The 22,918-nt window shown below is 52.9% G+C and overlaps 1 protein-coding gene across 1 annotated transcript; it reads right to left on the bottom strand.

Annotated features, from left to right (window-relative positions):
• Window positions 1-959: 959 nt before the first annotated feature.
• LOC138076659 (proproteinase E) lies at window positions 960-8,082 on the bottom strand. The gene is made up of 8 exons (XM_068968927.1): window positions 8,040-8,082; window positions 6,971-7,056; window positions 5,032-5,129; window positions 4,776-4,910; window positions 3,549-3,685; window positions 3,014-3,156; window positions 1,656-1,808; window positions 960-1,000 (listed from the first exon to the last, which is right to left on the bottom strand). The coding sequence occupies exons 1-8, from the start codon at window positions 8,080-8,082 to the stop codon at window positions 983-985; spliced, it is 813 nt and encodes a 270-aa protein (XP_068825028.1). The 3' UTR covers window positions 960-982.
• Between the last annotated feature and the right edge of the window lie 14,836 nt (window positions 8,083-22,918).

The raw sequence follows: 22,918 nt of genomic DNA on the forward strand, positions 1-22,918 counted from the left end.
GAGGGTTATATTTGTGTGTCCCTGTGGGAACCGTGTTTCAAGGTATTCAGGAGAAATAGGAGTGAAAGAGTTATGTTGTTTTTGCGTCCTCTGGATGTCAGCGGTGGCTCTCTGGGCCCTGACCTTCCGACTCGCGTGTACATATGTGTTTGCGTCCGCCCCCCACTGCAGCCAGAGCTCTCCCTGAGCTTGCCCAGCTCACCTCTGTTCTCTCAGCCCTGAACTTTCAACAGAGAAGGTGCCCGGTAAATGTTTACTGAATGACTCTGATATGCTCTGCTCATTTCTTTCTAAATATTGAGCCATTTCAGGGCAGGAAGCGTGTTGTCTTCTCCCTGTGGGCATCCGCAGGTTGAAGAAATGAATGCTTGTTGAATGAATGAAAGACTGCAGTCCTTCTTCCCCAGCCCATCAGTGGAAGCAGAAAATACACAGCCCATGCCCCCTCCACCATGAGCTTCCCAAGGGGCTGCTGAGGATGGTGTATCTGCAGCCTCTACCATGCTTTTAGGCCTGTGCTGAAAAGCCAATCATCGTGCAGGTTGGCTGTGCAAGGCATCCAGCTTCCCAGAACTCACTCCGTTTGTTTTTGTTTATTTTTCTGTCATGCCTCTTAGTTCCCTGACCAGGGATTGAACCCGTGCTCCCTGCTGTGGAAGCACAGTCTCAACCACTGGACCACCAAGGAAGTCCTTCACCTGGTTTTAACCACAAAAAGTCCTTTCCTATCCCCTCACTCCCAGGCAAACTGGCGTGCTCGGTCACTTGACAACAGCTTCCTTCTACCTGAGCCTCATTTTTTCTCTCATTCTAATAGGAGAGAGTTGGGTCTCATTTCTACATACAACATCTAAAATTCTAGAAATGGGCTGAAAAGAGAGGTGAGTCAAAGAAGAAAGAAAGACTCAAGCTGGGATTTTCTGAGAGATCTTTTATTTTTTATAAAGAGTGTGGGTGGGCACTGCCACCTTGGCCTTGGTTCTTAGTTGCTTGCAATGGTCTGAAAAAAAAAAAAGAGGGAGTGAAACCAGAATGGTCTAGTCAGGACCACAGCTTCTAATGCCATATGGAACTGAGTTCAAGTCCCAGCCATGTCACTCATTAACTGCGTGACCCTGGGAGAGTGACTTGACCTCTCTAGCCTCAATTTTCTCATCTGTATAATGGGAGTGATCATAATACTTCATGTGGATTTTAAATTAAACACATAAGTGTCATCACAGTGCCTGGCATATGTTTAAGAGCCCATAGATGGTGACTAATACTCTTGTCATGAACAATATTAATCCTCCCTGATCACTCATTCCCAGGTGAAGCTGGCACGGTCACTGGGGCCTGAGCTTCACCTATCACAGTGTCCATCCCATTTCATCAGTTTGCTCATCTCGTCATCTGTTTCCCACAAGCCGCACATCACTCTATCCTCCATGACAAGAAAAGACCTGGACCAGAGGAGGCATTTCCTAAACACTTGTTGAAATAAGGAAGTTCAGTAGTGTTCAGAACTCTACCCAGAAGCCCTTGAGGCTGCAGAAAACATCCTCAAGCCCCTCTGGAAGATCCCCAACCCCCACCCCCAGCTGCCGATCTGGGATCAGGATCTGCTGTTCTCACCCAGCCCCCAGAGCCCTCTCTGCTCACCCTGCCCCGCTCACCTCGTCAATCCAGTCAATGAAGGCTGAGACTCGCGTGAACACTGTGGGCTTCTTGATGGTGTTGCAGCCAAAGGCAGAAACAAAGCTGGTCACGCCATGAACCTGCCAGGAGCCGTCAGCTGCTGGGCAGTTGAGGGGTCCTCCAGAGTCACCCTGGAACAGTGAGAGAGCCGTAGGCGCTGAGCCTCGTCTGAGCTCCAAGGATTGGTTCTGACTTTGGGGGGCTCGAGAAAGCCTTATATGGCCTGACTTCTCCGGGCCTCAGTTTGCCCCTTTGTGATGGGTGCATGTGTGCGCGCTAAGTTGCTTCAGTCGTGTCCGACTCTTTGTAATGCTGCGGACGGTAGCCCACCAGGCTCCTCTGTCCAAGGGATTCTCCAGGCAAGAGTACTGGAGTGGGTTGCCATTTCCTTCTCCAGGGGATCTTCCCCACCCAGGGATCCAACCCACCTCTCTTTATGTCTCCTGCATTGGTAGGTGGGTTCTTTACCACTAGCACCGCCTGGGAAGCCTTTTGTGATGGGGAATGATACCTATTATGCCCATCTTATAAGATATTGTGACAGTTAAATGAGATGATAAGCCTACAGTCTTAGCACAATGCCTGGTAGAGAGGAAGCAAGCTAATAGTAGTTCTGATTGTTATTCCCACAGTTAGTTATTATTATTCATATTCACTTATAGTACAATGAGACTATTGCTTACTTATGACTTCAGGACCCCAGAGCTGAAGGTGACTTTAGAGATCATGATGCCTCTTTTCCTCGGTGTGAAGTGAAGTGAAAGTCGCTCAGTGGTGTCCAACCCCACTGGACTGTGTTACAACTCCATGGACTGTGCAGTCCATGGAATTCTCCAGGCCAGAATACTGGAGTGGGTAGCCTTTCCCTTCTCCAGGGAAATCTTCCCAACCCAGGGATTGAACCCAAGTCTCCTGCATTGCAGGCAGATTTTTTACCAGCTGAGCTACAAGGGAAGCCCAAGAATACTGGAGTGAGTAGCCTATCCCTTCTCCAGCAGACCTTTCCGACCCAGGAATCGAACTGGGGTCTCCTGCATCGCAGGCGGATTCTTTACCAACTGAGCTCTCAGGGAAGCCCCATTTCTTGGTGTACTGAAGGGGACTCCCGAGGACCAGGAAGGCACAGTGATTTGCTCCAGATCAGGTCAGTGTGACAGACTAGGGCTGTGTGTCCGGGCTGCGCTGACTTCCTCCAAGTTCCGCCTGGCCTGGAGGCTGAATGGGCAAGATTCCTCCTCCGGCTCCCAGGCAGAGGGGCCCCAGGCACTGCACACTCAGCAGAGGGGCTGCAGCCCTGCACCGCCGCGGGCACGGGCGGGGGTGAGAGCTGACTCACGTTGCAGCCGGAGCGGATGTCCCCGCCGGCACACACCATGGTTTTCTTCACGGTGATGCCCCACCAGTCCCACTGGGAGCAGTGCTCATAGTCCACCACGGGCAGCAGCGCCTCCTGCAGCTTGTCTGGGAGCGGCCCACCAGCTGTGCAGACAGAGAACAGTGAGGGCGGGGTCGGGGTGGAGGGTTGCTGTGAGGGTGCTGAGCCTGGGCCAGGGTCTGAGTCAGAGCTGGGAGCCCCAGGATGGTGTGGGGGTTACGAGGAAAGCCTGCTCCTCCAGTGTGAGGTGAAGTCTCCTCCCACCAGGTCGTGTGGTCCTGTCCATCCGAACATCCCCGGCAACGGGCAGAAAGGAGAGACTAAACATTGCCCCGCTGCACACACTCGTGCTTGGGAGGGTGAGGGGAGAAGGCGGCCGCTGGAGGAGGGATGTAAGAAAGTGCTAGGCTGCTCCGGGTGCTGCCCTCAGCCCTTGCCCCCGGCTCTGTCTTCCTGCCCACCGTCCCTTCGGCCAGTTGGAGGACTCAGCACGCACTGTAGAGACGGCCCCAGCCGCTGATGTAGCAGGGGGCTTCATTGGGCAGGATGTCGCCGGCAGGAGGGAGGCTGGCAAGCTGGACCTTGTCTCCCAGCTGGGCGCTGCGAGAGAGCTTGACGAGGGCGATGTCGTTGCTGGGGAGGAGGGAAGAGTCACGGGGAGGAGCCTGGTCCTCCAGCCAGACTAAGCTCCAGCCCCAGCTTCGCTCAGGATATTTCACCTCCGAGATGCCCCCGACACTCCCCTCTGGATCCCATGCATTCTTACTGCTGAGCAACTTCTGGAAGCCCCCCCTGGCCCCTTCAGCCCACAATGACCCTTGGCCTCGGTAACTGTGCTCGGCTTTTACACCAGGGGTTTGTACACGTCATCCGTGTCAGAATCAGAGGAGGGCTTGTTAATAAAAGGATGCCGGAGCCCGTTCCAGAGTTTTGGATGCAGTGGGTTTGGGAGGCCCCGAGGATTGGCCTTCCTAGTGAGTTCCCAGGTGCTGCTGCTGGCCTGGGGACCACACTTGGAGAACCAGCGCTCTTTTCATCTTCCTGTTTGTCACTCAGATCATCACATCTGGGTCTGACTTTCTCTCCGCCTACCCCAGGAGCCCCATGGAGATGGGTCCAGGTCTTGATCATCACGGTCCCCCACTCCTGCACTCCCAGGGGTTCTGCACCCCACTTTGGTCCTCTCCCCAGAAAAATGCTGAGCGAAGCCACCCAGACATACAATTCTGCATATGCTTGAGAGGCTTAAGAAGCCTACTCTGTGTTCTCACCCAGTGATGGCCTTCTTGACCTTCATGAAGGTCACCCTTGACACGTGGTCAAACTCGGGCCCAGAGAAAGTCGATGACTTCCCCAAGCCACACAGCGACTCAGTGCTGGAGCCTGACTCTCAGCCCAGTGCTCCTCCCTTGAGCCACAGTGCCGGGAACCCAGGAGGCTCTGGAGGAGTGTCCATTGAATGGAGGAACCTTTGGATTTGGGGTTCCTAAGTCACTCCTCTTTTGAAGCCACAGAGCCAAGTGGCCTCGGGGGAGTTCCTGCCCCTGCCTGGGCCCTGCTTTCCCCTCTGTAGGGAGAGAGGTTTGGGGTGGGTGATCCCCAGAGGCTCTCCTGGCTCCGACCTTCAGGTCCATTGACCCTGGGAGTCTTCTCCAAATCAGTGTCCGGTCCTAGAGGGGCCCGCAGAGGAGCCCCTGGGTGCCTGGCTTGAGAGATCACTCACCCGCAGGCCACGCAGTTGGAGTTCCAGAGAGGGTGCACGAAGAGGTCCCCGGCGTTGATGGGGATCACCTGTTCAGAGCCCTCCAGCTCAGAGCGGTCATACTCACCCAGCACCACCTGATAGGTCCGGGAGGTCCTGCCGACGGAGGTGACATTAGCCCAGGCCTGAGCGGCCTCCTCCGTCCCCTCCCACCGTCCTCCACGGCCCTAGCCCGCCTGGGTCTCATGCAGGGACAGGGGCAAGCGAGAGAACTCACGAGATGCAGTGGCCCGCAGTTACGACCCAGTCGGCGGCAATGAGGCTGCCGCCGCAGGTGTGATAAAATGCTCCGTCCTTTTCATACTGCAGGGAGACCTGGTGGCAAGGGAGGGGGGCTTCTGAGTGGTCTGGGCCCCACAAGGGGGGTTGCTACCCATGGCTGTATAGGTTGTGCCCTGCACAACTCTAGAGGGCAGTAGTCACAGAGAATGGCATCCTCTGGAAAGGGGATGCCCATCCCACACACAACTGTACCTTCCACAGCTGCTTTCAAGCTACAACGGTGGAATTAAGTCACTGCAATGGAAACCACAGGGCCGACACAGGCTAAAACGTTTCCTCTCTCCGCCTTTGCAGAACAAGCCAGAGGACACCTGATACAGGCCAGTGACATCCCACAGAACTTTCTGTGATGATGGAAATGTTTGGTAGGATTCAGCCTGGTAGCTACTGGCCACGTGTGGTTATTGAGAATTTAAACTGTGGCTAGTGGACTTCCCTGGTGGTGCAGTGAATAAGAATCTGCCTGCCGATGCAGGGGACACAGGTTTGATCCCTGGTCCAGGAAGATTCCACATGCCTTGGAGCAAGTAAAGCCACACAATCACTAAGCCTGCGCTCTGGAGCTCTCGAGTCACAGCTACTGAACCTACGCGCTGCAGCAAGCCCGGGCACCCTAGGCCTTGTGCTCTGCCACGGAAGATGCCACCGCGATGAGAGGCCCATGCATAGCAGTGAAGAGGAGCCCTTGCTAGCCCCAACTCGAGGAAGCCTGCGGGCAGCAACAAAGACCCAGCGCAGTCAATCAGTCCATAAAATGCGGTCAGCACTGAGCAACTGAATTTCTAGTATGACAATTTTAGTGAATTTAAATTTAGGCCTATACAGGAAAAGAGTCTATAAAAAAGAGTGGACATGTTTCTGTATAACTGATTCACTCTCTGTATACCTGAAACTAACACCACTTTGTAAATCAACTATACTCCAATGAAAATTAAAATAAATACATAAATTTAAATAGCCACGCGTGACAAGCGGCCACGGTGTTACTGCCGTGAGCCTAGTCCTCTCTGCCTCCCTCCTCTGAGCTCCACAAATGCCCTTCATCCCTTTATCGCTCTCAGACTTTATAGCCCTATTGTATAATGTGTATCCAGAGAAGGCAATGGCACCCCACTCCAGTACTCTTGCCTGGAAAATCCCATGGATGGAGGAGCCTGGTGGGCTGCAGTCCATGGGGTCGCTAAGAGTCAGGCACGACTGAGCGCCTTTACTTTCACTTTTCACTTTCATGCATTGCAGAAGGAAATGGCAACCCACTCCAGTGTTCTTGCCTGGAGAATCCCAGGGACGGGGGAGCCTGGTGTGCTGCCGTCTATGGGGTCGCACAGAGTCAGACACGACTGAACCGACTTAACAACAGCATAATGTGTATTGGGGAAAAAAATGTATAATTAGCTCATCAAATCCACGATTTCTTGACCAATATTGCTAAAATGAGGCTGACGTAGGCATTTCAGTTTTTAAAAGTGAATCGGTTTAAAGAAAATAGTGGCAGGCCTTCCTTGGCAGTCCAGGGGTTAAGACTTTGTGCCTCCAATGCAGGGAACGAGGCTTCGGACCCTGGCCTGGGAAATAAGACCACACATCCCTCCGTAAACATAGCGCTGAACTTCCACCATTAATGCACTGACCCTTGGGTTAAACATTTCTCTTTCCCCAGAGTCTACGGTTAACTTACAAACAGCCCAGTGAGAATCACAGGTTAAATGGGCAAAGCTTCTGTATGAAGGCGATTGTCCAAGGGCTTCCTGGCCTTTGGGAAACTGAAGTGGATACCGGAAGCAAAGCAGTGGGGTCCAGACAGGGTGCCCTGCGATCGGAGCATGGGGCAGAGAGCCCACGGTGGGAAATAGCACAGCTGGTATTGCTCTTACCTGCCAGGGCCAGCTGTAGGGGACTGCGTCCTCACCATTGACAACTCTGGAGGAGGGGTGGGAGAAAGGCTGGCTGAAGCCCGAGGCTAGAGGAGACAGGAGAAGGGTCAATCAGTCCCAAGGTTCCCCAAAGCAAAGAGGAGGTCTGGGCCCCAGACAGGCTGTGATATCCCACACAACTCCTTCCCGTCTCTGACCCCAGTAGCCGCGTATCAACAGTGAGCATTTGGGCAAGAGCAGGGATTTCTGGAGTCCTGGGAGTCTGGGATGGAGATGAACACGTGGCTTCCTTTCAGGGCAGGAGTAAACCTGATGCACTTAGAACAGCACCTGGTACCCAGAGGGGGCTTGAGGAGCGATAGCAATCGCCATGAAGAGGGGCCGCTTTGGAGTGAGGCTGTCTGGATTCAAAGTGCAGCTCTGCCCCTGGTTCTAGGATGGGCCACTTTACTTCTCTGAGGGTCAGTTTCTCTATCTGCAAAATGGGAATACTAATAGTACAGACCTCATGGGGCTGCTCTGAGGATTACAGACGCTAATACAAGAAAAAACCCCAAGCCTTCTGCCTGGAATATAGCAGGCATTCAGTGAGCATGACCTGTTACCATCCATTACTGCTAGTCAAGGGAGGCTGCTTGGAGAGGGCGGCCCTGAGCTGCACTGTAATATGGCAGAGGTACCGGGAAAAGGCTAGATCATAGGATATGGAGTGCAGTAAGGGGAGTGTGAGGGGAGAGTTGGAGGGTTAAGCAGAGGAACAGAAATTCCAAACCCAAGCAGTCTAACCACAGACCCCGGACTCTTTACCATTAGACGTTGTTTACCACCGTTTCTGTCAAGGACTCCCACCCAGGGGTTTGGGTCTCCCAGTCCTCCTCCTGAGCTGGTCCATCACCCACAGCTTCCCCTCGATTCTCTTGCTCCAGCACCGAGCTGAAAACCTCCACCGCCATCCTCAGCTCCAAGCTGAGCCCTCTCCTATGAAACCAGGCATTGCGTCCGAGAGACTCAGGGTGGGTGGTAGATTTCAAGGGATCCTGGCCCAGGGCAGCACAGGCTGGAGTCTTACCAAGGGCCACAAATAGGAGAAAACTCAGCAGCTGGATCATCATGAGCTTTGAGACGATAAGAAAGGGATTCATAGCCCAAGGCTTTAATATAGGGCAGAAGATGGGCGGGGGGGCCCTCCTGGGCCCCATTCCTGGAACAGGTGGTGGAACACCGGGTCTCCCATAGTCCAAGGCCACATCCCCACCCACAGCAGATGGGGCGGTGACCGCCAACAACAGGGTCCCGAGTGTGCTCTCCAAAGTGAGGCTGCACAGGTGGCCCGGAATGGCAAGCCGATAACAGGGGAGGGGGAAGGAAAGTTCACGTCGGAGTAAGACAGCCTCTTCCAGGAGCAAACAGGGGCTCTGGGACAGCTCACACCTGTGTTCAAATCCTGGCTCTGCCACTCCCAAGCTCTGCGTCCTTGGGCACATGGCTTACCCTCTCTGAGCTTCAGGCTTCTCATCTCTAATATGGGATTAATATTACTCTCCACCTCAATTAAAAATATGTTTTTGTTGAGCATTCTCTCCATATCAGGATGTTCTTGGGGACGCAGCCTTGAGCAAGAACGGTCCCAGCTTTCTTGGGGCTGCTTTAGTCTACTAGGGGATTTGGAGGAGGTCAGTTGCTCAGTCGTGTCCGACTCTGCGACATGTAGCCTGCCAGGCTCCTCTGTCCCTGGAATTCTCCAGGCAAGTCTGCTTACTAGGGAAGACAATGACAAATCAGCAAAAATAAAGAAAGGCTATTTCTGTTTGTGCTGGAAGATGCTATGAAAAGAATAAGATGCAGGGGACTGAGGTGGGGATGGGAGTGACTCATTTAGGTGGGGGGCCAGAGAGAGTGACATTTGGGCTGAAGAGATAGTGTTTGATTTGAGTCCTAAAGGGCGAGTAAGCCAGCCATGGGAAGCCCTGAAGGAAAAGCTCCCCAAGGCGGGAAGGACAAGTGCAGAGGTCTGGAGGCTTGTCCAAGGACAGGAGGTCAGTGAAGCTGAAGCATCAAAGCCTAAAGCTGATTCCACACCTGATCCAGCAATTCCACTCCTCTAGCCTCTCAAAAAAATCACGCACATGTGCCCCAGGAGGCATGCCCCAAGAATGTCCCTGGCATCCCTGTCCACTCTTCTCAATAATGAAAGCCTAGGAACAACAGAAATGTCCATGAAGGCAAGTGGATGAGTATGTGTAGTCTGTGTATCCAATGGAATATTAAGCAGCAGTCAAAAAGAATGAATTGCCATGACATGCCACACTGTAGATAATCTCTAGGAATATAAAGCAAGAAGGAAAAGAAGGCCCCAGAAGGTGAAATATTGTTTAATACTCTTTTTGGAGAATTAAAAACTACTGAAATTTAAACATATACCTTTTAAAAAATATAGATAAGTGAATAAAATTGCATAAAAAGGCAAGCAAAGGCGCAATAAACCTAGGGTTAGGAATTATGTTCATTTCAAGTCTGGGGTGAAGGCGAAGAGGATAGGTCAGATGTTTTGAGAGCTTCCAGGCTTAGCAGCAGCAGCAGCAGCTTTGTTTTGGTAGTTTTTGTTTTAGTTTTAGATTTTTGTTGACGATTAATTTACATATAATAAAATTCACCAGTTTTAATTGTAAAATTTAATTTTTGACAAACACACACACAGGCAGGTAACCACCGCCACCATCATGACATGGAACATTTTCATTACCCAGCTAGAGAGCCCACACACCCAACGAAAGATCTTGCATGACACGTTGAAGATGGTGTGTTCTGCCACTAAGAAAGAAAGAAAGTGAAGCACTCTGTTGTGTCTGACTGTTTATGACCCGATGGACTGTAGCCCGCCAGACTCCTCTGTCCATGGAATTTTCCAGGCAAGGATACTGGAGTGAGTTGCCATTTCTTTCTCCAGGGGGTCTTCCTGACCCAGTGATCGAACCCGGGTCTCCTGCACTGCAGGCAGCCTCTTAACTGTCTAAGCCACCACGGAAGCCCTAGGCGAAAAAATAAATACACACACACACAAAAAGAAATTTTCCTCCCACCTAGTCACTTTCTGTCCCCTGCCCCTACCCTCCCACCTCCACACCTGGCCCCTCTGGCAACCTGGGATCTGCTTTCTGTCTCTTTAGTCTGGCCTTTTCTAGAACCTTTACATATAAATGGAAGCATATAGTATATATCTTATTGTCTGGGCATCTTTCGGTTAGCATAATGCTTCTGTGAGTCACATGCGTCATTGTTTTAGATGTGGTTTTGTAAGCGGCAACTATCTTATTTAAAACAACTATGTGTCTAATAAATAAAAGTGGCCCATGAGTGGACTAACGCTATTTGATTAACCTAATTCTGCTTTCAGAAACCCAGATTTAGAGAGAGAGAAAAAGAGAAAGAGAGAAAAAGAGGTGGTTGAAGGCTAGACCCCACGAGGTTGCAGGTCAGGCTGATAAGGAGTTGGGTCTTTAATTCCAAGCATAGGGAGAAAGCCTCAGGGGCAGGAGTGGTGATTAAGTAGGAGAAGGACCTGGGATCTCACTTACACTTTCAAAAAATCTCTTTCCTGGGTACTGTATGAAGGCTTGCGGGGTGAGAGTGAAGGGAACCAGCTGGAGCTATTTCAGTTTCTTGGGTGAAGCTGGGGTATGGGAGGTGGGGGTGGGGTGGTAAAGACAGAGATGGAGAGATTTGGGTGGGATCAGGAGGTATTTTGGAGACAGAGAGATATCTGAGACCATTTCAGTGAAGTGTGAAGCACAGAAAGTGAAAGCGTTAGTTGCTCGGTCGTGTCTGACTCTTTATGTCTGACCCCATGGACTGTAGCCCGCCAGGCTGCTCCATCCATGGGATTCTCCAGGCGAGAATACTGGAGTGTGTAGCCATTCCCTTCTCCAGGGGATCTTCCCGACCCAGGGACTGAGCCTGGGTCTCCTGGACTGCAGGCAGAGTCTTTACCATCTGAGCCGCCAGGGAAGCCTGTGAAGCACAGAGGCTGGCACTAAATCTGTGAACTCAGTTCACATTATTCTAATTGTAGAAAAGACTTGGCACATCCTTGTTGGCTGCTGGAAACAGCCTCCCAGCCCAGGGCCGACATTTCGCAGGGTCTCAATGCACGTTTGCAGAATAAGGCGAAGGAGCTCTGCAGACCTGACTGAGCAACGCTCTCCTGTCCTCCACACCCAGCACTCCGAGGACGGCCAGATTCCTTCCTGCTGGTGTCATGGCTCATGGAGAGCCATTCTTTGGGGGCTGCTACATTTCGGAAGCATGGGAGGAGGGCAACGTTAAGCTGCTTTAAACGGATCCCTCGTGATGGAATGCCAGGCATCAGCAGGCAGGGTTTCTTTCAAGGGTGCAGCCCCTCCGAGCACCCCCTACAGTGACGTCTGTGACGCCAACAGCCTGGGCCTGCGGCGAGTGTGTGGACAACAACAGAAGCAGCTGTGAAAATCCTTCAGAGCGCGATAAAAATAGCCGTGCCCTCCCTCCCCCTGTTCCCTGTGGGCCCGGGCATGCCTGTTTGCTCAGCTTTGAAGCTCACAGCCATTTCCCAGACCCTGAGCAGAGGAAGAAAGGGGGAGAAACTGAAGACGTGCCCGGGGAGGAAGAAGGGCAGGTCAGAGCTTCCCGGATCCCACCGTAGAGGGTCTGAAACAGACACAGCCTCAAAGATGATCTAATCCGTCTCTTCTGACAGATGGAAAATGAAGACCCAGGGAACAGCAAGGACTGGCTCGGCACCCCTCCGCAGGGTCACTGCCTGCTCCCCGCAGGGTCACACGATAAGCCACCCCAGCCTTTATCTGGGAGGCCTTGAGTGGGTCCCAGCCTCTCTGCTGGCTCTGCAGGTGGGTGTGTGGCCACCCCGGCCCTCTGCTCTCTCCCAAGGGAGATGGGCCCTCCAGGACCGCCCCATCACTAACCCTGTCAGGTCACCTTAGCCTCAAGGCCTAGCAGACACGCTGCCGGGGTGCTGCTGATTAATCCTCTGGGGTTTTCCGGCCTGGGAACAGCTGGAGCTTTTCCCCTGGGAAGAGGGAGCTGGCAGGGAGGCTGCAGGGGCCCAGGTCCACAGCAGGGCTCAGCCTAAAGCCGAGCAAGCGGCGTCCTGAACAGGAGGCGCAGAGCGAACAGAGAATTCGGAGGTGTGTCTGGAGAGGGTATGAGGGAGCTGGGGAGCCTTTTCTTAGCAGCAGGGGGAGGTGTTTTCATTATTTCTAGTTTCCTACCAGGTGGGAAACTTCAGGAGGGCAAAACTTTCTGATTTATCTTTGAATTCCCAGTGCCAGGAGGAGCCTGGCACGTGTACTCAAGGAAATGCACAATACGTTAAAAGAGGGAACGAAAGAATGAATGAAGCTGAAGATGCTTCAGCGCCTGCTGACTCTTCCTCCCCTGACTCTCAGGAGGGGCGCCGCTGGAGGCCGGCTCCTCTGGAGGCCGGTCCCTTGAATGGTGGTTCTGAAGGGCAGTGTTCGGAGGATGCTCATCCATGTCCTGTGGCAAACAAGCCATGAGAATGGAGCCCCTGCTGTGTTCTCTGCTGGGAGCTCAGCTCCCACCCAGAACCCTGTGGGCACCCAATAAAGAATCAGAGGGTCAGTGGGACTGGGAAATGGGAGATTAAACAACGTTCACAGGGATCTCTCCTGTAGGACTTCTTGGAATCTGGAAGGTGCCAATGTTCATGGAGAGTCAGACACAAGTGATCTTAAATCCCAGACTCTGACGCCTTGTTGCCCAGCATCCCTCTCGGATGGGATGGCTCAGCCTCTGAGATCAGGCAGGGGCCCCATTGGCCCTGCAACGGCACTAAAAAGCCGCTGAGGGGACCCAGGGCTAGGCTGCCACGCAGATGGCTCTTGCCCTGAGGAAGTCGCTGTCTCAGCTAGGACCCAGGGAGGTTGCTGGACAGCAGCACTGAGGAGGGGTGCGGGCCCGGGGCCTGTCTTCCTGGGGCCAACCCCTCACCGCCCGCTCTGGGGGATGGTGCTGACCCAGTGGCTGGAGGTAGACAGTCTCCTCCCTCCCCACTCTCATTCCACTGCCCTCCTGGCACGTACACATCCACAAATATTTGTCAAACACCCACTAGATTCCAGGCACTGACCCGTCACCAGGGATGCTCCTGCCAAGGAGACAGCCGCCTGAGCCTGTAGCCAGCAGGCGGAGTGCGGCAGCAAGAACCGGGTGTCAGCCGTTCTTCTGGACCATCTCTCCTCCTCGCCCGGCTGCATCCTGCGCCGCAGGCCAGCCTGCTGGAAGCATCCGTGGGCTCCCTGGTCCTCTGGGTTTGGTTCAGTCAGTGGAGGGTCCCAGCAGGAACCTGGGGGATGGGAAGATGGAGCGGTCGGGGCGCCTGTTCCAGGGCCTGCGTCCCTCCATCAGAGGCCGTGGCACCTGTCAGGGGGCTGTCTCCTTTCCCCGCAGCTCCTTCCTCAGGGCTCCACTGACTGCCTTCCCCATCTGCCCCTCCAGGCCTGGGGGTGGTCTCGGCTCCCCTGATGCACGCCTTGAAATGCCCCCACCATGCCTTGTTAGTTTCTCCAACCCCATCTGCACTTTTTTTAAATATCCCTCAGTTACCTCCTGGGCTTGACGCCTGTTCCCTTCCCAGACACTGACCTGGGATACACTTTTGTTTGAATATAGCAGAGAACCCAAATAATGGTGCATTAATAAGAGGGAAACATATTTTCCTCTAACCTCAAAGTCTGGGCTTCCCAGGTGGCTCCGTGGTAAAGAACCAGCCGGCCAAAGCAGAAGATGTGAGTTCGATCCCTGGGTCAAGAGGACCCCGTGGAGGAGGAAATGGCAACACACTCCAATATTCTTACCTGGGAAACACCAGGGGCAGAGGGGCCTGGCGGGCTACAGCCCATGGTGTCGCAAAGAATCGGATACGACTTTGCAACTGATCACGTGTGCATGCGGCTTCAGAGCCCCAGGCTGGCGTTGCGGTGTTGCTCTGGGAAGTCATTCGCTCTTTCTGTTTCTCAGTCCATCGCTAGGAATGTGCCTCATCTTCAAGGCATGGGTTCTGTTGTGTATTCCCCCCTCCGAATTCCCTGGTAACTCAGAAAGTAACCATATTTGGGCATTAGGGTCATTGCAGATGTAATTAGTTAAGATGAGGTCATTTGGGTGGGCCCTAATCTAATATGACTTGGATCTTTATAAAAAGCTGAAATTTGGACACAGAGAGACCCACACAGAAGAAAAACAGCCCCCTACAAGCCAGGTTTTCACAACCTGGAAAAACCCTCAGAAGGAACTTACCTCTCTGACCCCTTGATTTTAGACTTCTAGCCTCTAGACCCTTGAGAGAATACATTTCTGGTGTTTAAATGACCCAGTTTGTGGCCCCAGGAGACTAACACAGCCTGCAATGGCCTCTGCACCACACCACATTCCAGACGGAGAGAAAGGAAGGGGCAAGCTGACACGTTACTCCAGCACCCAAGCGGGAATTGTGTCCGTCTCCTCTGACTGTGCTCGGAAACCAGCCTGTGGTCCCCCGCTAGCTGTCTGGGAGACTGGGAAACGTCCTGGCACAGGGGAAATGCCTCTTACCGGGGAAGAAAGGGAGAAGAGATACGGGGGCAGCTGCAGGTTCCTGGCACCGAGTACCACGAATGCTTTCAGAAGCAGAAGCAGGAAACCCTGCCTAAGACAAACAGTTAGGAACTCTACCATCTCTCAGGACTTGGCTTCAAGTCTGCGAGGGGGGAGCGGCGGGGAGGCCCACCCAGGTCTGGGGTCCATCGTCTGCTGCTCTCAGGGCTCTGCCCTACACAGGCTCTGGTTTCCTCCTCAGGCTGGAAAGTCAGACGGCTGCTGCCTGCTGCGGGTGTCAGTTCAGTCCGGGTCAAACCAGGAAACAGGAATCTCAAGTATCTGGAGCGAAGGGAACTGGTTCCGCGGGCGAGGGGAGTGCTGAGAAGGCAACAGGGCTTAGAGCAAGGTCACGACTACCTTCCAGGACTAGGGACGGAGGAGTGGGGTGAGCTGGCTTGCTCAGCAGGGGCGGGTCCAGTGGGGGCCATGGAGCACGTGCCGTGGAGAAAGACCCTGGGTTTTCCCTTCTTCCCCGCCTCCCACTGGCTTCACCCATCTGGGTGCCTGGGAAGTGAAGCCCGCAGGAGTCAGTCCCCCAGTCCCGGGCCCAACCCTGATCCGGGCAGGAATCAGCCTGAGTCTGGAGGCTTTGTGGGAGGGAATGGGAAGGGAGGGGAGAGATGGGACTGGAGACCTCTGTGGGCAGGTGCCCTAGAGCCGTGGGGCCCTTTCAAGGGTCTCCAACAGGAGAATAACATGGGAGTCCCCTGCGTCCAGTGGTCAGCACTTGGCACTCTCACTGCAGGGGCCCGGGTTCGATCCCCGGTCTGGGGAATTAGGATTCTGCGAGCCACGTGGAGCGCCCAAAAAACTCCCAAGGGAACAGCACGATCCAACGTGTTTTTAGACCGTCTCAGACTGCTGAGTAAAGAGGGGCAAGAATACCACCGGGCAGATAGCTGGGGTCCATAGAGGCTGTCCGGGTAGCCAGGGTGAGGGCAGAGAGAAGCAGGTGGGCAGAGGGCAAAGGTGGGCGCTCAAGAGAGACAAAGCCTGGAACTGACAGGGGCGCCCCAGGGACGGGCACAGACATGCCAGGCCAACCCAGCTCTGCGTCCCAGGTACACAGCCACTCCACAGGGCCTGCACACAGCAGGCACTCACTCTGCGCCCCTCGTGGGTATACACACAGGCAGCCACACACACACTCAGCTGCGCGGGACCCACTGCGGCTCGTCCTCAGCTGCCAACCTGCCCTCTACGTGGAAGAGCGCATCTTTCTAGAAGGCTTTTGGCCACCAGGAACAGACGACGCATTGAAAAGAGGCTGAAATGATGATGGTTTTCTCACCTAACCAGGTGGAGAAGGCAATGGCAGCCCACTCCAGTACTCTTGCCTGGAGAATCCCAGGGACGGGGGAGCCTGGTGGGCTGCCATCTGTGGGGTTGCACAGAGTCAGACACGACTGAAGCGACTTAGCAGCAGCAGCAGCACCTAACCAGGAGGCAGGGATGGGGACGGAGAGGCAGGCCAGTTGCCAGTTGGTAAAGTCAGAGGCATTGTGATGCCCCTGGGGACCAGGCTCTTGCCATCTTCGTGCTCTGCCAGCCTCTGCGAGGTGCTCTTTCCTCTGGGCTGCCTCCTTCACTGCCTCAGGAGCAAGACAAGGGTTTGAATGCAGGCGGTTTATTCTGGAGCTGATCCCAAGAAGCCCATGTAGGGGAGCAGAGACGCGCAACCGAGAAGGTAAGGAAGTTAGCCTGGCACGTGTTAGCGGACAGCTGGGGTCCAAGCCACCGGGAACTCTGGGGGCCAAGGCCTCGGGGTTGTTCCACCTATGTGTGAGGGGGCTGCGAGCGTGTCTTCCCACACCCGTTCCCTGAGGACGGTGGTGTGTGTGTGCACAGGGCAGGATCACTCACACGCACATCTCCATCGTGCCCGTGGCATGGTGTGCAAGCACGTGCTTGGAACGGGCACCTTGGCTCCCCGACGTCCGCACCCCTGAGTAGACACACAGCAGAGCACACACGTGCTTGATTCCCATACACACTGGGGAGCGCACGCTTCTGGTTAAAACAAGCACTTGTCTTAGTCTGCTTGGGTCGTTGTGACATAATGCCATAGACGCAGTGGCTTAAACAACAGACATTTATAGCTGACAGTTCTGGAGGCTGCGAAGCCCAAGAACGAGCTGCCGGCAGATCCCGTGTCCTGGTTTGCTCACAAAAGATCGGACACAACTTAGCGATTGAACAATAGTCCTCTCTCATGGTTGAGGGAAGAGAGCAAGAAAGCCAGCTCTCATGTCTCCTCTTACAAGGGCATCGATACCTTTCATGAGAGCCCTATTCTCTCTTGACCTGTTACCTCTCAAAGACCCCGCCTTCTCTGTCATCACACTGGGGGCCAGACTTCAACGTAAGAATTTAGGGAGATGCAAACATTCAATCCATAGCAAACTCTCTCACTGCTTCATCCTCTGGTCTTTGGCTTGGGCCTTTCAATGGCTGTGGAATTAAACATGTTGGAAAAGAACCCACCGTGCGGAGCTCCTAAAGTGGACTCACTGGCAGAAGAAGCTGCAGGGCAGCTGGGGTGAAGTCGGAGAGACCAACCAGCCCCACCTGGAGTCACGAAGGAACTCTCTAGCCCAGGAGGTAATCTCTCAAGTTACCAGCAGGGGGTGCACGAGAGCCATGACTGTCCAGGTTTTTTTTTCCTTGTTGGTTGCCTGGTTCGTGTAAAAATGTGTTTGTCTCTGGTTGTTTGAGGGAGGGGATGGGTCTCAGAGTTTCCTCATGGAAGTTTGGCTGAGGGACACGAATATGGTCATCAGAGTTCTAGGGCCAGCGTCACACAGGTTCCAAGGCCCAGACACGGCACTGGTACCCAGTTCCTGTCCGATGAATGGATAGATGGATGGATGGATGGATGGATGGACTATTAGGGGAATGAGAGAGAGGTGACCCAAGAGGGAAAGATTAAAAAAAGAGAGAGAAATAAAAGGTAAGTAGAGAAGAATAAAAGATAAAAAGGAGAGTTGGAAAGAAGCTGGAAAAAGAAAGTTGGATAGAAGATAGACTGGGAAAGAATGGGAAGCACGAGAGAAACGCTAGCAAGCTGTGTGGCAGGAGAGGCGAGGGACGAAGGCAGAGCTAACTCTGCCAGTCTCGGCGCCTGGGCCTGAAGTGCCACTGGTCCTGCGTGCTGCCCACTGACGCCACTGCAGTGCTCCCCATTTTTCTAGGCCAGGTGGGACTGGCACCTTCCTCGGGAAAGGCTCCTTGAGCCCATGGTCGGGATCGGTCCTTCTTGCCTTTTTGCTGTCGCATCTGGGACCCCTCGTCTGTTGGGCTACACAGGGGCAGTGGAGTCAGACAGACAAAGAGTTGGTTTGAATTCAAACCAGTTCATTTATCCATTAACTAAGATACCTGACCTCTCTGCGCCTTGGTTCCCACAGCTGGGGTTATACCAGCAGCTCCCTCACAGAGGTTTTTTCTGATCATCTGGATAGGTAGGGCATTTACCTGGGGCTTGGCGCTGAGGGAGCACCACTGAAGAGAAGGTGACAATCACTGTCCTTGCATTCCAGAAAGTCCCGACCTCAAATGGTCTATTTCATGGTTAAGTTGTTGCCTCGATTTGGGGTTCAGGAGAGTGTGTCATTTAAATGACAGTCAAACGTTGCTGGAATCCATGTAAGCTCCTCGAAAACATTCATCTTTGCATAAATCACTTTTTAAATAATTTTGCTTATTTATTTTTGGCTGCACTGGGTCTTCGTTGCTATGTGAGGGCTTCTCTAGGTGCGGCGAGTGGGGGCTACTCTGCGTTGTGGCTCGTGGACGTCTCCTTGCAGGGGTTTCTCTTGCTGAGCACAGGCTCTAGGCACACTTGCTTCAGGAGCTGCAGCTGGCAGGCTCTAAGCATGGACTCAGTAGTAGCGGCGCACGGCCTAGTTGCTGTGCGGCACGTGGAATCTTCCCAGGCCAGGGGTTGAACCCGTGTCCCCTGCATTGGTAGGAGGATTCTTATCCACTGTGCCACCACGGAAGTCCCATAAATCATTTTTTACACGTAAAAGAATACCTATTTCAGTGTTGCTTGAAATAGCCAAACATGATTGGAAACAAATGTATATCGACAGGAGCATGGATAAATCATGGTATATTTGTAGAAAGCAGCGCTAGGGAATGAAAATTAACTCCATCTCCATGTATCAACAAAAGCATTTCATACAGTAAGAAGGCAAATTATAGAATAATGTATTCAATACACCGTAAAATATATAGCATTCGGATACAGGCAAATCAGTCATACGTGGGATAGAGATGTGTGAGGACGGGATAAACTGATAGTGAGGATCAGCAGCGATCAGGCTGGTGACACCCTCCGAGCAGAGAAGGAGTAGGCTTGACCAGGGCTTCAGGTAGCTTCAGCAGTATTTGTAAACAGGACTTGCTTTTTATTTTACTTATTTATTTTTTGGTCACTCCACGCGGCATTGGGGATCTCAGTTCCCCAACGAGGGTCTCCGCGGTGGACGTGCGGAGTCTTAGCCACTGGACCACCAGGGAAGCCCCGAGCTGGACTTGTTTTTGAGCTCCTCGAGTATGATATGAGACTGAGACCATCTCTGCTTTGATCTCCACAACAAATATGATGGAGAAACCGAGGCTCAGGGAGGCAGAGAAAGTGCCCACACTCACCCAGCCTGAGAGCAGAGCTGGGAACTGAACCCAGGTCTGCTGACCCCAGCTGCCTTCCCTGCACACATAGGCCGCTTCGTGTTTACCAAGTGGCTAGCAGTGGTCTCAGGGACACAGGAGGTGCTGAGGAGCTCGTAATCAGAGCAGCTGAGCTCTGCGGGTTGAGCTAGGAGGTGGGCTCTGGCCCATCGGACTCAGGGCTCAGCCCTGGGCCTGGTAGCAGCTTGGGCCCAGACCAGGGCCAGGGGAAGTTTCCCGCCTTCCGGCCTGTTTCCTGGTGCTTTCCCAGTGGGGTCAGAGGTTAGGGCTGGAGCCAGTCTTGGGCAGGGTCTGCTGCAGGAAGTGGAGGCCTCCAAACCTCGAAACGGCTCATCTCCTGTTCCCACGGCCTGTTCCCACACACGTGGATGGACACCCAGTGAGCTGCGCCCCAACTACAGACTCCAAACACTTTAGGGGTGGAGGTGTTCTAGAACTTGGCCTGGGGGTCATTCAGTCTGTTCTCCCTTCCTTCAAATAACTCGCTAGGTACCGGGGGCCATGCTGGGCCCTGAGGACACGGGTGAGTATACAGCCCCTACCCTCCCGAGGCTCAGCGTCTGCTCGGGAGGTCAGACTTGTCTATGTAAATAGACAAGCACCCAACAGACATTCAGTACATGTTTGGACTAAGGCAGGAGACATGGGTTCAATCCCTGGTCCAGGAAGATCCCCTGGAGAAGGAAATGGCAGCCCACTCTCGTATTCTTGCCGGGGAAATTCCATGGACAGAAGAGCCTGGCGGGCTACAGCCCAGGGGGTTGCAAAGAGTCGGACATGACTTGGTGACTGAACAGCAACAACCAAATGAAAACGTCTAATAAAATACCAGCACCGGCAGGGCTGCTGGAGACTGGCCCCTGCGGCCCAGAGCGGGGCCTGGACTTGCTCACGTCAGAGAGTGGTCCGAGGGCGCAACTGAAGCCAGCCCCCAGGACCCCGGACTCCATCCTCTTTCTGCTGCTTTTTTTTTTTAAACTTGTAATTGTGAAATGTTTCAAGCATACAGAAAAGTTTAAAGACTAGTACTTTTCTGCTTGGGAACACACCACCAAGCTTTGGCACATCTTCCCAGTGGTCTCTGGCACCTCCCTTCCCAGCCTGAATCAATCAGAGCCTCTTCTTATCTCTTGGGACATGTTTCTTTCATGGGTTTCCTGTAAGAGCTGTTTTAGAAAAGGAGCTGTAAATTGTTTTCTGACACCCACCAACTCTGTGATTCTCGGACACCCACTGGGCACCCAACAGCTCATTTCTACCACTGCCTCCCGGGTATCTCCGTAAAGAATAGAGCATAGCTCCATAAGACTGTCCCCACTTCAGACACCAGTGGCTAGGGCTACCCTAGTACAATTTTTGTTGTTGTTTGTTTTTTGGCTCCTTGGCTTTCAGGATCTTAATTCTCACCAGGGATCAAACTCAGGCCTTTGGCAGTGGAAGCACAGACTCATAGCCACTGAACGGAACTGCCAGGGAATTTCCTACCCCTGTATTTCTGACCTGCTGCTGCTGCTGCTGCTAAGTCGCTTCAGTCATGTCCGACTCTGTGCGACCCCATAGATGGCAGCTCACCAGGCTCCCCCATCCCTGGGATTCTCCAAGCAAGAACACTGAAGTGGGTTGCCATTCCCTTCTCCAATGCATGAAAGTGAAAAGTCAAAGTGAAGTCGCTCAGTTGTGTCCGACTGTTAGCGACTCCATGGACTGCAGCCTACCAGGTTCCTCTGTCTGTGAGATTTTCCAGGCAAGAGTACTGGAGTGGGTTTCCATTGCCTTCTCCTATTTCTGACCTAATTGGCCATAAATTGGGAGTTCCCACCACTCCCTCCTAGGGTTTGATAATTTGCTAGACTAAGGTCCATCTAGTCAAGGCTATGGTTTTTCCTGTGGTCATGTATGGATGTGAGAGTTGGACTGTGAAGAAGGCTGAGCGCCGAAGAATTGATGCTTTTGAACTGTGGTGTTGGAGAAGACTCTTGAGAGTCCCTTGGACTTCGAAGAGATCCAACCAGTCCATTCTGAAGGAGATCAGCCCTGGGATTTCTTTGGAAGGAATGATGCTAAAGGTGAAACTCCAGTACTTTGGCCACCTGATAAGAAGAGTTGACTCACTGGAAAAGACTCTGATGCTGGGAGGGATTGGGGGCAGGAGGAGAAGGGGTCGACCGAGGATGAGATGGCTGGATGGCATCACAGACTCGATGGACGTGAGCCTGAGTGAACTCCGGGAGTTGGTGATGGACAGGGAGGCCTGGTGTGCTGCGATTCATGGGGTCGCAAAGAATCAGACACGACTGCGCGACTGAACTGACTGAACTGGGGCCTTAAAGGGATGTCAGGGGGCAACGGGGAGACTGACATGTTCATGGTACTGTGTATCAGGTAACTGATAAGGACCTCCTGCACAGCGCAGGGAGTTCTACTCAGTGTTCTGTAATGGCCTATATGGGGAAAGAATATTTTTAAAAAAGAGTGGATGTGAGTGTATATGTGACTGATTCACTTTGCTATACACCTGAAAGTAGCCCAACATTGTAAATTAACTGGTGATTGTAAATCAATACTCCAATAAAAGTTAATTTAAAAAATTAGAAAGGAGTTCAATGAGCTCAGAGGTGAAGACATACACAGGGCAAGGTCCAGAAGGCTCTAAGCGCGCACGGTAAAGACTCATGGATGCCGTCATTCAGAAGGACAGGCCTGGGACAGTCTTCAGAGATGATTCAGTTCCACTATCTCCTCTCCAGTTGGGCAAACTGAGGCCCATGTCGTTCAGTGCGTGAAGAACACAGCTCGGGGAATTTCCTGGCAATCTGGCAGTTAGGATGTGGTGCTTTTACTGCCGTGGCCCCTGGTTCAATCCCTGGTTGGGGAACTAAGATCCCATAAGGTCTGCAGCCAAAAAAATAAAATAAAATGAAAGAACACAGCTGGGCCTAGAATCTAATTTCTTCATCTGTCAATTACTGAACGGCCAGGATTTATGCCTTCCCTGGTGGCTCCGTGGTAAAGAGTCCACCCGTCAGTGCAGGAGACTCAGGTTTGATCCCTGGGTTAGGAAGACCCCCTGGAGAAGGAGACGGAAGCCTGCTCCAGTATTCTTGCCTGGGAAATCCTGTGGACAGAGAGCCTGGTGGGCTACAGTCCGTGGGGTCGCAAAAGAGTCAGACACAACAACAATAACATTGAGAGTTTACAACACGCCAAGGAATTAAGCTTTGGGTGCAAGTATTCTCATTACCCCAGTTTCCAGATGAGGCAGTTGAGACTCAGATAAGGGAAGTAAACTTGCCCAAAGGTCTGATGTCTGGTAATTAAAAAAAAAAAAAAAGCACAAAACAAAATCTCAGGGCCAGGTTCCTCTCTGGGAAGACAAAGGATCTACCTCACAATGTTACTGAAAGGATCTGGTCACCTAAAGCATATTTACAGAAAGGGAAACGCTGTCAGCGGCTGCTCCACACCCTAGTGGGGGCGGCGGGAGGAAGTGAAGCGAGGTGAAGTCGCTCAGTCGTGTCCGACTCTTTGCGACCCCATGGACTGTAAGCTACCATGCAAGAGTACTCGAGTGGGATGCCATTTCCTTTCTCCAGAGGATCT

The sequence above is a fragment of the Capricornis sumatraensis genome, chromosome 3 (genome assembly GCF_032405125.1).
Source record: "Capricornis sumatraensis isolate serow.1 chromosome 3, serow.2, whole genome shotgun sequence".
In the NCBI taxonomy this organism is placed as follows: domain Eukaryota; kingdom Metazoa; phylum Chordata; class Mammalia; order Artiodactyla; family Bovidae; genus Capricornis; species Capricornis sumatraensis.